This window comes from Tursiops truncatus, chromosome 13 (assembly GCF_011762595.2).
Source record: "Tursiops truncatus isolate mTurTru1 chromosome 13, mTurTru1.mat.Y, whole genome shotgun sequence".
Classification (NCBI taxonomy): domain Eukaryota; kingdom Metazoa; phylum Chordata; class Mammalia; order Artiodactyla; family Delphinidae; genus Tursiops; species Tursiops truncatus.
The window spans coordinates 70894497-70914320 of record NC_047046.1 but is presented as its reverse complement, the minus strand read 5'-3'; the positions used below and the strand labels follow the sequence as shown (position 1 = coordinate 70914320).

The window sequence follows — 19824 nt, the reverse complement described above, 5'->3', positions numbered from 1 at the left end:
TTTATACAGAGAAATCAAATAATTTGTTCATGATCTCAGCTAAAAATGGAACTTTAAGTTTACTATTAAATGCTAGGGGTAAGCTAGGAAAACATCTTACTTAAAATAACAAATCAGTTCATTTGAGTGATTATAATGTGAAAGTATGCTGCTGTATATATCTATGCTTCTGTGTTCTGTGATTTATTTTGATTTTTGACTAAAGTTCCAACCTATGATGGCTAACTAAAATTAAACAAAGGATCTAGATAAGGTTAAATTTTGAAAGGGAACACTTATTTTCAAGGTAGCCATTATTTTAGTACAGTCTCTTTAGCTTCAAGAAGAGTTTCTTTAACTCCAGGTAGCTCATACTTGATTGATGAGTAGAGTGATTATGTCAGTACAGTGTGTAGGTGAGGTTGGTTCATATTCTATTTTTCTTAGGTAGTGAAGAGCAGGAATAGAAATAGAACCTTTAGCAGGAAGGAGAAAAGCCCTCAGCCACAGAGGCAGGCTCCCTTTCAGGTTCCTTTTAAGAAAGTCAAAATTAATAAAATTACATCTGAGCTCCTGCAGCCAGCTCCTGGTCCCCAGCGGGGGTCATTCTCATGTTGTGCTTGCTTCCTCCTGTCCCTGCCTGGATGGCAGCCCCGTGGGCTCAGAGCTCCCCTTCCATCTGGATACTCACAGCACCTGTAAGCGGGCACTTCCACTCGTTTGTTTTTGTACATTTTAAATATCCTCTGAGGTGTAACCTCTAGGTCTGAGCCACCTGCCTGTCTGTCCAGGTATTTCCTGAATACTAGTTACTATTTTTCTTAGGAATGTTTTTACAAAGTTGCATGGGTTTAAATTTTTATTTTTAAATTTTTATTTTTTCCATAAGCCTTCTTATTTTCGAAGGCATGCTTTTGCAGAAGGAAGGTTTTTCAGGGATGAGAAAACCTGATACTGTGTGTATACCAGGTATATTTTGTGGTACAGCATGATACCTGTGCTTCATCCATGACTACTGTTTAAATGCAGTTAACATTCAATTCTCTATTTGCAATTTAATATTTTATGAAAATACCTGTTTATCATATAAAAGCAAAGGATACAGAAGTATAGGTAGTTTTAAAAGTCTCCCCTAAACTCCCTTCCTTTTCTAGTCCCACTTTACAGAAGTAATTGTTTATTGTGTGACCCACCTAACTTTTCAATATATATTTATGTACATATATAACATATAAATACATATATAAATACATATTTTTAACGTGGTCATAGAAAATATTTTATCGTGAGAGTTTTCTTTTAAACTGTATAAATTATCCTTATCCTTTGGTGTGAATGTGTCATAATTTTTTTTAATTGAAGTATAGTTGATGTACAGTATTATGTAAGTTACAAGTGTACAGTATAGTGATGCAGTTTTTAAAGGTTACACTTCATTTATAGTTATTATAAAATATTGGCTATATTTCCCGTGTTGTACCATATATCCTTGTAACTTATTTTATATGTTATAACTTTAAAAAATAGTTTTCTATTGATTGCCATTTAGATTATTATTATTATTTTTACTATTTCAAACATTGCATTGAACTTCCTTATACATATTATTGTGAAATTGAGTAAGTGTTAAGATAAGATTGACTTTTAGAAGTGAGATTGTTGACTCTTGGGTTGTGTTCATTTAAAATTGGTAGATAATGACCAAATGGCCCTTCAAAAAGGCTCTACCAATTTGTACTCCCATCCATAGTGTTTAAGACTTATTAATAACCAGAAGTATTTTGCTAAACTAAACATAGGTTTTGTCGACTGTAAATGTTTGTTCCTTTAAAATTTAGTCTCAGGCCCTATTTCAGCATTGTTAGATCCAAAAATTTACTTTCAGAAGGATCAAGTTTAATATTTAAGAAATTAAGAGTTACTTTCTTAACTTTTTGGTATGAATCTTAAGGATGGCAAAAGGTGAAAATGCTGATTAAAATGTTAAGAATGGAGAGAGAATCATAGCTTGAATTTGAAAATCTTGTATTTTAGAGTTTGCTTTTCCTTGTGTTCCTATCTGCTAAAGCCAAGGTTTTTCTCATTTTTTGGAACTTTTATTGAGATATACACAGTATACAATTATAAATGTATAGTTTAGAGAGTTTACACAAACTGAATATACATGCACGTTTAATCAGCTTCTGGACAATTAGAACATTTCTAGCCTCTTGAAATCTCTCTCATGCCCTTATCCTGTCACTAACTCTCACAAAAGTAACCATTGTCCTGATTTATAATACCATTGATTTGTTTTGCCTGTATTTGAACTGTACATAAATGGAATCATATAGTGTACTTCTCTTCTCAGTGTTATTTGTGAGATTCATCCATATTTTGGCATGAGGTTTTACATCAGTCATTTTCATTGTTGTATAGTGTTCCAGTATGTGAGTAACTACAGTTAGTTTACTTATTCTGTTGTTGAAAGGAACTTAGGTGGTATCCAGTTTTTGGCCATTAGAAATATTGCTACTACCAATATTTTTTCAAAAACCCTAAGGCAAACATATACAGACATTTCTGTTTTATATACCCTAGAAATGGTCATAAGTAGGCATAAATCTTGCATTAGCAGATACTGTCAGTTTCTTTTCTTACCCCCTGAAGTGGTTATACCAGCTTGCACTGTCACTAACAGGTCAGTTGCTCCAAGTTCTTGACAGTACTTCCTTCTCTATTGTTTTAGCTGTTTTGGTGGGAGTAGTTTTATTTTTTTTTAATTAAAAAAAATTTTTTTAACATCTTTATTGGAGTATCATTGCTTTACAATGGTGTGTTCGTTTCTGCTTTATAACAAAGTGAATCTGTTATACATATACATATATCCCCATATCTCCTCCCTCTTGTGTCTCCAAATTTGCATTTCCCTGGTTTCCATAGTGACCGAGGAAGTCTTTTTCTCTTTATGGACTGTTTGGATAACCTCATTTGTCCATTTTGAGAGTACCCTTTTTTCTTTTGAATGTCAGTCTTCTTATTGATTTGTAGGGACTTTTTTACATATTAGAGGTATAAGTCCTACGTTTGATATGTTTTACAGATACTTTTTACTAGTCTGTGGTTTGTCTTTTCACCCTCTAAGTGGTATCTTGATGAACAAAAGGTCTTAACCTTAATATTTTCCAGCTTATCAAGTATATCCCAACATATCAATTCTTCCCTTTTTTCTTTAGTGCTTTTTGTGTTTTAAGAAATAAATCTTTGCTTACTCCAAGGTTTTGAAAGTATCCTCTGTATTTTTTTCCTAAAACTGTTGTTTTACCTTTCCCATTTAGATCTATAATCCATCTGGAATTGTTTTTTGTGTACAGTGTGAGTTAGGGGTAAAGATTCATTATTTTTCCCCCCCCATGTGGATATCCATATTGACTCAGCACTGTTTATTGAAAAGACCATCCTTTCCCCACTGTACTGCTGTGTCAACTTTTTCAGAAGTTCGGTTACTGTGTATGGGATGGGTCTGTTTTTGGACCCTTTTCTTTTAAAATTGGTGAGTTTGTTTATCCTTTATACTCTTAATTTTATAAAGCTTTTTGGTAGTTATTAATATCTAGTAATGTAATTTCTTCAGCTTTGAACCCCAAAATGCTTGGGCTATCCTTGATATTTATTTCCCTATAAATTTTAGAATTTAAATTTGTTAATTTTTCCAAGCAAACCTTGGAATTTTACATTGACTTTAAAGATCAAATTGAGGAGACTTGACATCTTGACAGTGTTGAGTTTTCCAGTTCATAGGTATAGTATATTCCTCCATTTATTTAGATCTTTAATTTCGTTCAGTGAGAAGAAAGCTGGAAGACAACACTGTTGGACTTAAAGACTTAATATAAATCTGTAGTCATTAAGACAGTGTGGTACTGATGCAAGTGTATCTAAATAGTACAGTGGAAAAGACAAGAAAGTCTAAAGATAGGTTCATCAGAATGTTTTTAATTCTGCGTTTTAATTGACAAGATCTTTAGAGTATAAATTAGTACAATCTTGGGTGTTATTTTACCAAGCATCTCTTACTTTTCTCACAGGTGTGGACCGTGTTTAAGGATTGCCCCAGCATTCAGTTCTATGAGTAATAAGTATCCACAAGCAGTATTCTTGGAAGTAGATGTACATCAGTGTCAGGTAAGGCAAAGAGTCCTTAAAAAAATGTCTTTTTATTTATAAATTGATTTGAAATTCAGCATTAATTTCATCCTTTATCTCTTTATGCACTAAGTACTTATTTTTTTGAAGGTAGGATAATATTATGTTAATGTAATTATTACAAATGTTGTTATGGCTGCATTAGTTAAGAAGGGTAGTCCAATATTAATTGCTTCTGGGTTTGCTAATAATATTTTTCTGGTACAAAACTAATATTATGTTGTTAAACTTAATAGGTCACCTGGCAGTTCTGTGTTTTACATTTCTTTGTTTATTTTTTTGTAAATCTAAAATTATATCTTGTACTACAGACACACTGGTTGATTAGAAAGCCATGGCAGAGAATTCTTGGATATAGTTTGTTTTGAATTGATCAGTTATAACCCTAGCTCCAAAGCTGCTTACTCAGCAGAAAGTTTAAAATGTTGGTTACTATTGATTGAGCCACAGTGTTGTAGGTAGATTGCCCTGGTTACTTAGTCAGCATGGCTGTGTGACAGTTCTGCATTTGCATATCTAGATGTATGGAGGAATTGTTAGAGAAAAAAATTTTTTGAAGGCTTCTTCCAACACTAAAAATGTAGTCTTTTGACATACATAAATAACAGCTCTGTAACTTTTTTTTTTTCCAGTGAAGCTTTTGTCTTTGATACATTTCTGGGTTGGAAAAAAATCTTAGAATGTTACATAGCTTGCAGATAAGTATTTTGGGGATTTCGTGCAAACTCTATGTTACACGTTTATTGTTTAGTACGTATATCGCATACTTCTGGACAGCAGCCCTGGCCTTATTTTGCCTTATTTTAAGTATTCACTGTCTCTGATCTGGAAGTGCTGTCTTCTGGAGCTGTGTGGTCCTGTACAGTAACCACATGTGGTTGGGTACTGAGTACTTGAAGTGTGGCAAGCCCAAATTGAGATGTGCTGTAAAATACACATAGGATTTTGAAGGCTTAGTATGAAATAAAATACGTAAAGTATGTCATTAACTTTTTACATTGACTATATGTTGAATTGCATATTTGGATTTGCTAAAATAAATTATTAAAATGGATTTCAGTTGTTTCTCTTCACTTTTTTCTTGTGGATACTAGAATATTTAAAATTACATGTGTAGCTCACATTTGTATCTTGTATTATATTTCTTTTGGACGGCACTGTTCTAAAAGGTCATTTTTTTAAATGAGGCCTAGAGAAGACATCTCTGTAAACTTTATGCTTTTTTTAAAAAAACAATATAGTGGTACCTCTTCCTAGTGTTTGAATATGCAAGGTGACATACTTATTTTACTATTTTCTTTACACTGCTCATGAAGAGTTTAATGAGTTTAATGAATCAGTGACTGATTAATTTTCATTCGGTAGCTAGCCTTATGATCTCGTGGAGTTGGAGCAGAATTTAAAAAGATACCCATTGTGGTGTTTTTGATGGAAGACCAGAAGTCATTTCTTTAAGAGTAGAACTAGGGCTTCCCTGGTGGCGCAGTGGTTGAGAGTCTGCCTGCCAATGCAGGGGACACGGGTTCGTGCCCCGGTCCGGAAAGATCCCACATGCTGCCGAGTGGCTAGGCCCGTGAGCCATGGCCGCTGAGCCTGCGCGTCCGGAGCCTGTGCTCCGCAACGGGAGAGGCCACAACAGTGAGAGGCCCGCATACCGCAAAAAAAAAAAAAAAAGAGTAGAACTAGATGAGGATTGCAGTGCAAAGGATGTTACCTCCTTTTCACGGACAGATGGGCTACTGTTTTTTCAGATGTGTACTTTTTCCTAGTAGCAGTGGTTTGTGTTGACATATCTCAATACCCTTCTGGGGTTCTCCATTTGAGAAACAGTCTGTACTTACGAGAGAACTGTCTGGTGTTGTAAAGTGCAATTTCTGTGTTAGAAGCCGATTGTTCTATTGGATGAAGCACTTAACACCAAAACAAAAATGCAGGGCTATTCTTTGTTGCGGACATAAGGGTAATATAGTTGTGCCCCTTAAGAATAGGCCTGTTTTTTCTTAAGTAACAATTACGAGTAAGTTATTTTACATGTTTTTAGTTCATGCTTGTGATATTTAACTTCCATAGAGATGTAGAGTGAATATTCAGAGTGGTTTAAGATTAGTTTTGATTCATAATGCTATCTAACTTGACAATTCTAGGGAACAGCTGCCACCAACAATATATCAGCAACACCTACATTTCTATTTTTTCGAAACAAAGTGAGAATTGATCAATATCAAGGAGCAGACGCTGTGGGACTAGAGGAAAAGATCAAGCAGCACTTGGAAAACGACCCTGGAAGCAACGAGGACACAGATATTCCAAAAGGCTATGTATGTAGAATTAAAAGTGAAATCATGATGTGTCTTGCATTTGTCATTATTTGGTTGAAGTGAAGTTCACTGTTTTCATGTTTTGTCTTTTGCTAGTTAAGAATACTTTCAGTTAAGAACTTTAAAAGTAAATGTAATAGCTGACTATTTGATTTTGTCTGTGTTGTGTGTATTATAACCTTAAGCCCCCATCATAAACTATTTTTTATTTTTATTTATTTATTTATTTTTTTGTGGTACGCAGGCCTCTCACCATTGTGGCCTTTCCCGCTGCGGAGCACAGGCTCCGGACGCGCAGGCCCAGCGGCGGTGGCTCACGGGCCCAGCCGCTCCGCGGCATGTGGGATCCTCCCGGACCGGGGCACAAACCCGTGTCCCCTGCATCTGCAGGCGGACTCTCAACCACTGTGCCACCAGGGAAGCCCTGCCACTTGTTTTTTAATCTGCTTTCTGAACTATTTTAATAGCCATTTAAAAAAAATTATTTATTTATTTTTGTTTTATTTTATTTTTGGCTGCGTTGGGTCTTTGTTGCTGCACGCGGGCTTTCTCTAGTTGCGGTGAATGGGGGGCTCCTCTTCGTTGCGGTGCACGGGCTTCAGTAGTTGTGGCATGTGAGCTCAGTAGTTGTCGCTCACAGGCTCTAGAGCGCAGGCTCAGGAGTTGTGGCGCACAGGCTTAGTTGCTCCACGGCATGTGGGATCTTCCCGGACCAGGGCTCGAACCTGTTTCCCCTGCATTGGCAGGCAGATTCTTAACCACTGTGCCACCAGGGAAGTCCCAAAAGCCATTTTTATACGTTTGTTTTTTACTTTTTTTCCCTCCCAAAGTGAAAAACTTTTCATTGGAAAAATTTTTCACTTTTTGACAATTGTGTAAAATGGCATGTAAATTTTAGTGTATGACCATTACATACTGAACTCCCTTTTCTGCTGGTTTCTAAAGTTTTCTCCCTCTTTTTAAATGTATCTATTTAAAAACCCTAGTTATTGATTTTGTTTTAAAACCAAATGTGACTTTAGTACTGGATATGTTTTTCAAACTTTTAAGAGTTATTATTCTAAATAATAACTTGAAGACTTAAGAATGTCAAAGTTTTTGAAAACTATATAATATGAATAGTCATAATTTGTGTCTATCATATGAGAGCTATTCAGGAAGGAAGTAAAATTCAGAAGTACCACTTCATGGTAGCTGACTTGTTTATGCAAATTGGTAAAACCTGCCTACCAAAATAATATTTGTATATATATTTTTTAATTTTGCTTGTTATAAAGTTATTGTGTTGGCAGATTAAAAATGATTTTTTTTAAAGTGTTACCTCAAGTTAAAGCTAGTATATGAAAGCATGTGTAACAAGTACATTTAAAAATTTTTTAATTTATTTATTTATTTGGCTGAGTCAGGTCTTAGTTGTGGCATGCGGAATCTTTCGTCGCAGTACACGGCCTCTTCGTTGTGGTGTCAGGGCTTCTCTCTAGTTGTGGCGCGTGGGCTCTAGAACGTGTGGGCTCAGAAGTTATAGCATGTGGGCTGTAGCTGTGGTGTGCAGGCTCCAGAGTGTGCAGGCTCAGTAGTTGCAGCACATGAATTCTCTAGTTGTGGTGCACGGGCTCTAGAGCTTGCGGGCTCAGTAGTTGTGGTGCGCGGGCTTAGTTGCCCCACGGCATGTGGGATCTTAGTTCCCTGACCAGGGATCAAACTTGTGTCACCTGCATTGGAAGGAGGATTCTTAACTATTGAACCACCAGGGAAGTCCACCAAGTACATTAAAACAGGCCTGCCATGGAGCTACCAGTCATTATGTAAGGCCCTTAAATTCATGTTGAATAAGGAGAACCTGTAGTCAGGTATATATGAGAGATTCTTTTTGTGTTTATGGGTGGAGGGGGAGTTGTGTCTTCAGAAAGTGTCTTTAACATGTGGTAGTGGCATTAATTACTTTAAGTTAAGGACTTAATAATTAATATTTATTTAAAATAGAACTGTTATATGATAATTTGAAATGGTAATATTCAGTTAGAAAGTGTGAACATGTGTAAGTCAGGGTTATGACGCCTTTTGGAAAATTTTGGAAATCATTTGACTTGTAAACAGTTGTGTTTACTTCTTTGTATTTTTTCCTTTATTAGTAAGGGTTTTTGCATGAAAAAGTCTTATGGGCACAACAGTCTTGGCTGCTTAGCTGCAGCGATACTTCTTTACATCAGCTAAGTGTGATATCAGGGTTTTGGCTTTGGGTAGGAAATAAGCAGGGAAAAATGACGTTTTAGGAAATAAGACATTTAATTTCATCCAGATGTTATGAATACAAAGTAAAAAGCTGTTAAAAACATTTTCATTTTTTTCCATCAGGTGTCAATGAAGACTTTAAAAGTTTTGAAGTATAGGTCTTATAGGGTCATTAAATATTTAAAACTGGTAATGTGTTCCCAAGAACGGCATTGTTTTCACAACACAAATGGAAACTGAATGAAAACCTGTATCTTAAAGTAGATTTAAATATAAGTATTACAAAAATGTATTGACAATTTTAAAATAAAATTTTAGGTTTCTTAGAATAAAGACTTTCTCTCATTACGTTTAAATGCTAAAAGGCTATATAATTATTGATTTCACACATCCTATAGTTTTGAAACTCCTGATTTGACTGGAGCCAGAGTGAAAGAAAGAAATATCTCTCTTCGAGGGGTTTGAGATATTACAAAAGATGTAGGGTATGATACTCAAAAGGTTAAGAATCAAAAATCGGAAGTAATACAGTGTTTTTGTAAACATCATGACTTTGAGTTTTTAATATGTTTATTGAAGTTCGAAAAAATTTTGTTTTTCCAATTCTGTTGTCTTTTATTTATTTCTCTTATCTTACTATAGTGACTTATTCCACAGTAGTATTGAAAGCAGACATCCTTGACTCGTTCCTCATCTTAGGGGGAAAGCATGCAGTCTTTCACTATTAAGTATGATGTTAGCTGGAAGTTTCTCATATATGCCTTTTATCAGGTTGAAGAAATTCTCTTCTATTTCTAATTTGTTGAGAATTTTTTAAAATCAGAAATGGGTATTAGATTCTTACAAATATTTTTTTCTGTGTCCATTGAGATGATCATGTTTCAACATTTTGTTTCTTAACATGGTGAATTACATTGAGTGACTTCTGCCTGTTAAACCAACCTACCATAACCTAGCATACTCTAGCCACTCTTGACTATGATGCATTATCCTTTTAATATATTGTTGAATTAGGTTTGCTAAAATTTTGTTTAAAATATTTGCCTCTATGTATATGAGGGACATTGGTCTGTAGTTTCCTTTCTTGTATGTTTTGGTATCAGGGTAATGCTGGTGTCATTAAATTAGTAAATATTCTCTCCTCTTCAATTTTCTGGAAGAGTTTGTGTAGAATGGGTACTATTTCTTCCTATAATATTTGTTAGAATTTAATAGTAAAGCCAGCTGTTCCTGGAGTTTTCTTTGTGGGAAGATTTTTTTGTTTTTTTTTGTTTTTTTTTGTTTTTTTGCGGTACGCGGGCCTCTCACTGTTGTGGCCTCTCCTGTCGCGGAGCACAGGCTCCGGATGCGCAGGCTTAGCGGCCATGGCTCACGGGCCCAGCTGCTCCGCGGCATGTGGGATCCTCCCGGACCGGGGCATGAACACGCGTCCCCTGCATCGGCAGGAGGACCCTCAACCACTGCGCCACCAGGGAAGCCCTGTGGGAAGACTTTTAACTACAAATTTAATTTTTAAAAATAGGTAAACAATTAATCCAGTTATCTATTTCTTCTTGAGTGAGCTTTGGTGGTTTGTGTCTTTCAAGGAATTTGTCCATTTCATTTGTGTTGTTGAACGTGCAAAATATTGTTCATAATATTCTCTCATTTTTTTAATATCTAAAGAAACTGTAGTACTGTCACCTCTCCTAATATTGGGATTTTTTTGTCTTGACCACTCTGGCTAGATGTTTCTTAACTCACTGATCTTGTCAGAGAACCAGCTTTTGATTTCATTGAGTTTCTCTATCGTTTTTCATTTCATTGCTTTGATGTTTATTATTTTCTTTTCTCTGTTTACTTTGGGTTTAATTTGCTCTTCTCTTTCTAGTTTCTTAAGGTCGAATTTGAGACCTTTCTTCTTGCCTAATATAGGCATTTAGTGCTATAAATTTCCCACCCTGGGACTTCCCTGGTCATCCAGTGGTAAAGAATCCACTTTCCAATGCAGGGGACGCGGGCTCGGTATCTGGTTGGGAACTGAGACCCCACATGCTGCAGAGCAGCTAAGCCCGAGCGCCACAACTTCTGAGCCCCTGTGCCTCAACCAGAGAGCCTGCGTGCTCTGGAGCCCTCACACCACAACTAGAGAGAAGCCCATGCGCCACAACAACAAAAAAGCTCCCCACATGCCACAACAAAGACCCAACGCAGCCAGAAAGAAAAAAATAAGTCTCTGCCCCAAGTATCTCTTTAGAAGTTGGGAAAGTTTTAAACATTCTATTTTTTCTCTCCCCTATTTTCTTTTTTTAATTTACTTATTATTTTTAAAATTTTATTTATTTCATTTTATTTTTTTAACACCCTTACTAGAGTATAATTGCTTTACAATGGTATGTTAGTTTCTGCTTTATAACAAAGTGAATCAACTATACATATACATATATCCCCATATCTCCCCCCTCTTGCATCTCCCTCCCACCCCTCCTGTCCCATAATTTATTTATTTATTTATTTTTATTTTTATTTTTATTTTTATTTTTTTGCGGTACGCGGGCCTCTCACTGTCGTGGCCTCTCCCGTTGTGGAGCACAGGCTCCGGACGCGCAGGCTCAGCGGCCATGGCTCACGGGCCCAGCCGCTCCGCGGCATGTGGGATCTTCCCGGACTGGGGCACGAACCCATGTCCCCTGCATCGGCAGGCGGACTCTCAACCACTGCGCCACCAGGGAAGCCCCCATAATTTATTTTTTTAAAGGTATCTTTATTGGAGTATAATTGCTTTACAATCCCATGTTTTATAAGAGTACCTAGTATGGCTTCAAATCACATGAGGGGGCTATCAATATCAAGTCTTCCTCTCTAGAAGTTTGCAGTCTAGGCACTCTGGAATCAAACTTGTATTTACATGTGTTCTAAATCTTGAGACTTATTAGTGTATTTCAGTGTTCCAACCTCTGACCTGTAGGTTTTGGTCTACAAATATGTCACATTCATCAAAATAAACATTAAATGTCCCTAATTTATGTAGTACGTAGGACAGATTTTTCTTTAACCAAAAACTTTCTAACTTCCTGTGTGTCTCATGTTGGATTCCACTCGCCTCCTCCCCCCAAAGGTGAAATTTGTTCAAGCAAACAAAAAATCTAGTTGACAGAGTAGTGTTATAAACATGCATGTCATTCACCTGTGTTCATCAGTTGTGAATATTTCCCTGTTTTTGTTCTATCTTGATATGTATTTATCTGCTTTTATATTTTGCAGCATCATTTACAGAGTAAGTTATAGGCATCTAGATGGTTCATCTGTAAATATTTCAGCATGGAGCTCCTAAGAACAAGGACATTCTCTTGTATAGCCATGATACCATTATCACTTCTAAGAAATTTAACATTGATATGATATCTATCCCTAATGTACAGCCTATATTCAGATTTCCTTAATATATCTCCAAAATATACTTTATAGCTGTTTTTCCCCAATCTTGGATCAAATCAAGGGTCATGAATTGCATTTAAGTTGTCAATCTCTTTAGTGTTCTTTAGTCTAGAAACTTCTCTCCGCCTTTTTTCTTTCATGACTGCCTTTTAATTTGTCTGTGCCATGCGGCATGTGGGATCCTAGTTCCCTGACCAGGGATCGAACCTGAGCCCCCTGTATTGGAAGCGCAGAGTCCCAACCACTGGACCTCCAGGGAAGTCCCATGACTGCCTTTTTTTAAAGTTTAAAGCAACGCCAGTCTACTGTAGTAGCCACTAGGCACATGTGGCATTTTTTATGTGACTGGGGCAACTGAGGAACTGAATTTTTAGTTTTATCTATTTTTAATTGATTTAGTTTTAAATTTACACATGTGGCTAATGGCTGTCTCATTGTACAGTGCAGGTCTGGACCATTTGTCTTACACAGTGTCCCACAGTCTGGATTTGTCTGATTGTGTTCTCATGATTCTTTCCTCATTATTGGCAAGTTGATTGCATAAGTAGTGATACTTATTTCCAATTACATATTTTCCAAATATGTCAGTTTGCAGTTATGTCAAGTATACAATATTATGCCAGTTTGTCCCAGACAGTGTTGTAAAACAGAGCACTTTAATGCAACTGTTCAAATATGATACTTGTTTTGTGTGCCCCATGATAAATTAAAAACCAATTTTAAATTATTTACCTATTTAGTTTATTTTCATCATTAAGGTATTGGAAGTACGACTGCAATGTTGTCTTCAAGCCTGGGGTCTTGATCCTGCATATAGTATGGAAGAGGCATCTCGGTAGGATGGTAGGCAAATGTTTGAAAGATTTTGTCACATTTTCAAGGCAAATGTTCAAGAAGTTCAGAATAATTCTGTAGTAGTAGAACTTAGCTGTGTAGTGCTCCTTTTCTTCCTGCCTCCCTTTTTGAATTGGCTACATTATGTTACCCTGAGTAATACATTTAACATTTAATGCAATGTAACATTTGATATAATAGAAAAGAATATTTTGGCTTTGGAAGCATCTAGGCTAGTCTATGAATAATTAAGGGTATATTCTAATGGATTATTACCATATTGATAATTATTTGAAATGTAAAGTTTTCTTTAGTCTTTCAGAACCATATACACATGTATTAGTATGTGTATTAGTATTCGTAATGAAGACTGATAGAATGGTGAACATGTATCTGATAACTTAGAATACTTGGTAATCTTTATTTTTTTATTTTTTATTTTTTTTAAATTACTTGGTAAACTTTAAAAACAGTTTTTGTTTAGTAGGTGAAATGGATACTTTTCTAGAAAAATAGTTTCAAAATCAACTCCACTAGAAGCAGAACTCCTAAATAGACCAATCACCATTGAGGAAGTAGAGAAAATAGTAAAAGAGCTCTTACATAAATACCAAGATGACTTCACAGGGAAATTCTACCAAATCTCTAAAGATCAGGTAGTCTTGTGTTAACTGCAACTACTCAAGACCATATAAAAAGAGAGAAAACTTAAAAGTTTCATTTTGAAGTAAGTTATGACATTGATCCCAGAATCTGACAAAGTTTGCAGCAAAAAAGAAAGCTACCAACCAGTTCCAGTTAGGAATATTGGTGTACAAATCTTAAATAAAATATTAGTAAACAAAATTCAGCAATCTAGAGGAGAAAACTCATGATTTCCTAATATGGGGAAAAAGCATTTGACAGAGTGCAATATCTATTTATTCCTAAAGTGTTCAATAAAATTTTAATGGGGAAGTACTGGAGGCATTCCCACTGAAGTCAGAAACAAGACAGGGATGACCACTGTCACTGCAACTCTATGGCGTTGTGTTGAAAGTATTAGCCAAAACATATACAGGAAAATGTTAAATGACGCCACAGGAAAGCACTCAGCAAAATCCAGAATATAAGAAATCTATAGGCTAAATGACTATAGATTAACAGAGATTTAAGAGACATTAACCAAATACGGTATTTGTACTTTTCTTGGATTCTTATTCTGAGACTCAGTAATTTCAACTGTAAAACATTTATGAGACAGTTGAAGAAATTTGAACATTGATATTGATGATATTAAAATATTATTCATTGTTTTAGTTGTGATAATGATACTGAGGATTTTTTTTTGAGTACTTATCTCTTGTGAACACACTGAAATGTTCATGAATGAAATGAAAAAAATGTCTAAAATTTACTTGAAAATAATTGGGAGAAAGGTTGGGAATGGTTACAGGGTAAAGGTGAGATAAGAGTGGGCATGAGTTGATGATTATTGTAGCTGGGAGGTGGATACCTGAGGTTCACTGTATTAGTCTATTTGTGTATGTTTGGAATTTTCCATGATAAAAATTTTTTAAATAGTTATTTGCTATTTATCTTTAAACTCTTCACGGATATAGGTTTAAAGAGTGCATGATTACTAGAAGAGGGAGGTAGGCTTTCTTTGGATATTTTGTAGATATTTTAGTTTGCATATTTTCCACTTCAAAACACTGCTATTAAAAAACGTATAAGTCAACATTTAATAATCTTTGTGTTAGAGACTTGATTTTGGTTTCTTATTAAGTGGGCTAAGCCTAAATTTGGCTTTAATTATTAGTGATAGATGTCAGAAGTTCAAATGAAAAGATTATTATAAAAGTTTTAGTAACTATTTTAAATGAGATATAAGTTTTCTTTAAAATTGCTTAATCAAGAGAGAGTCACTCCAATATAAAATAAAAAGTTTAGAAAAAAAAGAATCACATACAAGGATGTATTGTACAACACAGGAAATAGTCAGTATCTTATAGTAACTATAAATGGAATATAACCTTTAAAAATTGTTAATCACTGTGTTGTACCCAAGAAACATAATATTGTACAATAAAAAAAAGAATCACATATTTACATTTCTTATTAAGATTTTTATACCAAATCCAGATGCTTTGCCTAAAGTCTTGGTTTAATTTTTTTCAGATGGATTTAATGCCTTTTATTAACAAAGCTGGCTGTGAATGTCTTAATGAAAGTGACGAGCATGGATTTGACAACTGTTTACGAAAAGACATGACCTTCTTGGAATCTGATTGTGATGAACAGGTAACCGAATGCTTAAGGCTTGTAAGGATTATCAGTATTTATGCCTGCTCTTGTTTCTTGTTCAGGTTTCCATCTCAGGATTTCTCTTTTCCAGATGCTCACTTCTTTCTTCCTTTTTATAACTTCACCCCTGTCCTTTGACCCTGCAGACCCCCCTCGTTTCTTTGTTCTTCTATGCCAGCTGCACTGCGGAGAATCACCGATCTCTTGGATTGCCCCGAAGGCTGAGTTGAGCCTTCACTCTTCTTAAGTCCTTTTGTTCATTCTTGACTTGCCTTCATACTTCCTACACGACTTTGTCCCTGAGAAATAGAAACTAATTAGATGAGCCCTCCCTGTATGTCTAGTCCTCACTCCCAGATGTAAACCTGTTGTATTTCCCTATAATTCCCAGCATTATTGTTCCAGAGGAAGTAGTGTAGTATAGTACTGCCTTTATCAAGCCATCTCTGTCTTCATCTTGAGTGTTATTTTCCTTAATTTAATTTCTATTCCATTGCCTCTGCTTTGTCCCCATTTCCTGTTCATCTTTTACATGTTCACAAAAGTTATTTCTCTAAAATATAAATCTGATCATGCTTCTTTTTCTTAAAAGAGTTAAATGGTTCTTCAGTGACTTCAGGAAGAAGGTGTCGTATTCTTGCTGACTTTATCTGCTTCTAGCTTTCTACTCTCATAATCCTCTGCACCTGTGGTTCAAGTCTCTAAGCATGTCATGCTTATTTTCTGGCACACAATTACAGGTCAAGTATAAAAGGTACTTACATAACCAAAGGGAGTAATTTAAGTATTTTCTTAAGCAAATAGACCACAGTGATTTGAAATCATAAATCCAAATCCCATCTTTCTTTGCTCCAGCCAGAGCTACCTTACTGTATAGCTTTGAGAATATCATTCACATTGTGCTCCTTGTAAATGGTGCCCTGAAATAATGTGGTGATGCATATCAGAAGGACTGGCTACAGCTTCCCTGAAATCTTCCTGCCAAGGAAATCTTCCTCCCAGGGTAGAAGCATAGGTACCTACATCAGACAGAATTTTAGCTGGAAAGAAGATTGAGTGAATGAATCAGAGATAGGCATTTCGGCATTGTTTTGTGTTCCAGTTCCCTTACCTAGCTTTTCAGATTCAGTTAGTCAGATAAATTTAAAATGGAGGTTTGGAGGTTACTGTTAGAGCTGTGAGTCCTGTTCTCTTGAGTTTTGGATCAAATAGAGTTCATTTGAGGTCTAGTCTCTCCACGTAGCCTGTGTGCATTGTCTCCAAATTGTCAAGTGACGTGGGTGGATGCTTCCACAAATAAATTGTTTTGGAAAATAATAAGCTTAATATGCTAAAATATATAGTTTAAATTTTAATTTCGGGATTTTGTTTGTTTTTTTGGAAAGCAGATTGCTTATCAGTTTTAGGTTACAAGACTTTAGGTTCTTACATATAATTTTAGTTAATTCTATTAAATTTTGTTGTTATTTCTTTATACGAATAATACATTAATGTATTTTTCAAATGTCAGCCTAATCAAGTTACTTTCAACTTACTGATATTCTATATTACGTTGGTTTTGTTAGATGAATTAAATTTTGTCTGCTGCTTAATTATTTAAATCTCCTTAGCTATTGTGTTATTTAAGGTGTTCAACAGTCCTTTAAAAATGAAACTATTATTTTCTTCACAGCTACTTATTACCGTGGCATTCAATCAGCCTGTTAAGCTTTATTCAATGAAATTTCAAGGGCCGGATAATGGTGAGTAATGGGCAGCTTTTCTTTAACTTTCTGCTCTGTAGACCTGCTAGCACATATTTAAAACTTTTCTTTTTTTTCTTTTCTTTTTTTTTAAATTGAGGTATAGTTGATGTATACTCCTATGTAAGTTTTAAGTGTACAACATAATGATTCACAATTTTTAAGGGTTATTCCATTTATAGTAATTCTAAAATATTGGCTATATTCCCTGTGTTGTACAGTATATCCTTGTAGCTTATTCATTTTATACATAGAAGTTTGTACCTCTTAATCTCTTACCCCTATCTTGCTCCTCCCTCCTCCCCTCTTCCACACTGGTAACCACTAGTTTGTTTTCTTTATCTGTGGGTCTGCTTCTTTTTTGTTATATTCCCAAGTTTGTCGTAGTTTTCAGATTCCACATATAAGTAAGTGATATCATACAGCATTTGTCTTTCTCTGTCTGACCTATTTCACTTAGCATAATACCCTCCAGGTCCATCCATGTTGTTGCAAATTGCAAAATTTCATTCTTTTTTATGGTTGAGTAGGATTCCATTGTATATATATTTACTACATCTTCTTTATCCATTCTGTTGATGGACACTTAGGTTAAAACTTTTTATTAAATAGAGGTAAAGATTTCTTGTTTTGGGAAGGAGTGAAATTGTTCTTAGAACAAAGCAGTGGGCAAATAATGTGAGATTATTGGACCGAAAGTAATAAAAAAAGAAACGTTTACCCTTTTTCCGAAGTTTTTTATTTTAGAATTTAAGTTCCCTTTTAATCTGAAAACGAGGTAGCCCTTTCTTCCAACTAAAGATTCTAGGGTTGAGGTAGCTGTTTTTCAGGATCAGAACTGGGAGAATTATTTCACATTCCTCCTGTTACAGGTGATAAGACAGGCTCCGGATCTTCCTATTTGTGCTCTAATTATAGTTTCATCTTCTTTATACATATTATGATGCGGTAAACATGATTGTACAGACTTGGCATTTTTCTTTTCATTAAATAAAGAATTGTGCTATTCACCCTCCCACCCCCTTTTTTCTGTTTCTTACTGAAGTGTTTTTTGCTGGTTGGGGCAGGCAGGGGTGCGGGCATGGGATGGGCAGTGGGGACTAGGATTCTGGTTTTTTAGTTGGTTGGGAGAAGCAGTACGCTTATCAGGTAGCATTCCCTTATCATTTGCTATTCTAAATTTTCGTGTATTAATGACTTTTCACTAATAAAATTGTTTCTTTATTCTGAGAATACAAAGTATTTATAAAAGCAAATGCTATAGAAATGAGTATTTAAGCAGTGTGACTATCTTAAGATTCCTTAATCAGTCACAAAACACTGGTCTGAAGTTAAAAGGACTAAGACACTCTATCAATATGATTTTACCACTGAGCACATCCTAATCCCTAAGATGAATTTTGGTAGTTTGTGTAATTAATTTCCTTCTGGCTAAATGTTGTCACTGATAGTGCTTTCCTCCTAAATAACAAAATGTACCAACTGATGGCAACTGCAAGACCCATGTCAATGTTATTTCTTTTATGAAACTTTCTGTCAGCCTGCATGTGCTGTCAGACTCCACTGCCACCTTCGCTATACCTCCTCACTGAGAGTTGTGCATGTATCATAGTATGTCTTTTATAGTTGAGGGCAAGAACTCTGTGTATATGTTATGCATGTACATATATATGTATGTGTTTTCATCTAGTATTCCTAGTACTTAGTATAGTTTTAGCAGGCCAAGAATATACCAGTAATATGTTTGGCGTTAGCATTTAATTTTATTCTACCATTTTATAGGTCAGGGTCCTAAGTATGTAAAAATTTTTATCAATCTACCCCGGTCTATGGATTTTGAAGAGGCAGAAAGAAGTGAGCCAACTCAAGCTCTGGAACTAACAGAGGATGATATTAAAGAAGATGGTATTGTCCCACTTCGTTATGTAAAGTTTCAGAATGTTAACAGTGTAACTGTAAGTAATATTTCATTCAGATATATTTAACGGGTTGTGGGTGACAGTTCATGCCATCTTTAGTATCCTAGCTGATTCCAAGTGATCCTTAAAAGTAATAATTGTCCACTTGGTTTGAAATGCATAAACATGTCTAATGAGCTAACTGAATTTTCTTCTTTCTAATTCATCTGTGTGCCCTAAAAAGGAAAGACGGATTGATTTTTTTTAAATTTGTGGATTTGTCAGTTTACATATATATATATTACGTATACATCTTTGGCAACTTTTGTTAAAAGTTTATTCTAGAACATTTATACTTAAATAGAAGATATTTGTGCTTCCTTCATACCTGGTGATGAGTGATGATACGTTTGTAAAGTCCAATTTACTTTTCTAGAATATAGAGTTTTTAATAGTGTAGTGGCCGCGATCTCAGTAAAAATGGCTTTTAAAAGATAGTTTTATATTATCTTAATTTACATTAAGAAAGCAGCAGCTTTTTAGCAGTTATTAATTGCTTTTGTGAATTTTAGTATTAAAACCCAACACATGCTCCTAAACCACCTGTCCACCCTAGCCTGTTCCTTCAGAGGAGGGGGTAGGAGGGTTATAAAAGAATAGTAGAATACCTAGAAAAAGGAGTGGGAACCAGCACAGAGTCACTTGAGAACAAGGCATGCCAAGCTAATGTGATTTCTTTGTGTTAGTGGATTCTGGTTTTTGTAAATTAGAATGCCATAGCATGTGTTCATTTTACGGGGTTTTCAGAAAGTAGAATTTCACAGAATATACTTGTGGTATATGATGGTAAGATGGTGGTAAGATGAAAGATTATATAAAGTTGAGTTTTCAGTAGTTGAAATATTTTACCCAGATGAAATTACAGAAAATGGT

The 19824-nt window shown here is 35.3% G+C and overlaps 1 protein-coding gene across 3 annotated transcripts in view; it reads left to right on the top strand.

Annotated features, from left to right (window-relative positions):
* The window catches only part of TXNL1 (thioredoxin like 1), a 33973-nt gene that overhangs the window by 6549 nt on the left and 7600 nt on the right, over positions 1–19824 (top strand). The window contains exons 2-7 of one of the 3 annotated variants that reach the window (XM_019937101.3): positions 3297–3511; positions 4047–4143; positions 6309–6482; positions 15126–15248; positions 16924–16993; positions 18776–18948. In XM_019937101.3, coding sequence (XP_019792660.1) covers positions 4087–4143; positions 6309–6482; positions 15126–15248; positions 16924–16993; positions 18776–18948 — 597 coding nt within the window. In that variant the 5' untranslated portion in view covers positions 3297–3511; positions 4047–4086. The remainder of the gene's footprint in view (positions 1–3296; positions 3512–4046; positions 4144–6308; positions 6483–15125; positions 15249–16923; positions 16994–18775; positions 18949–19824) is intronic. The other 2 variants (XM_073790766.1, XM_004316167.2) reach the window with 2 other exon arrangements.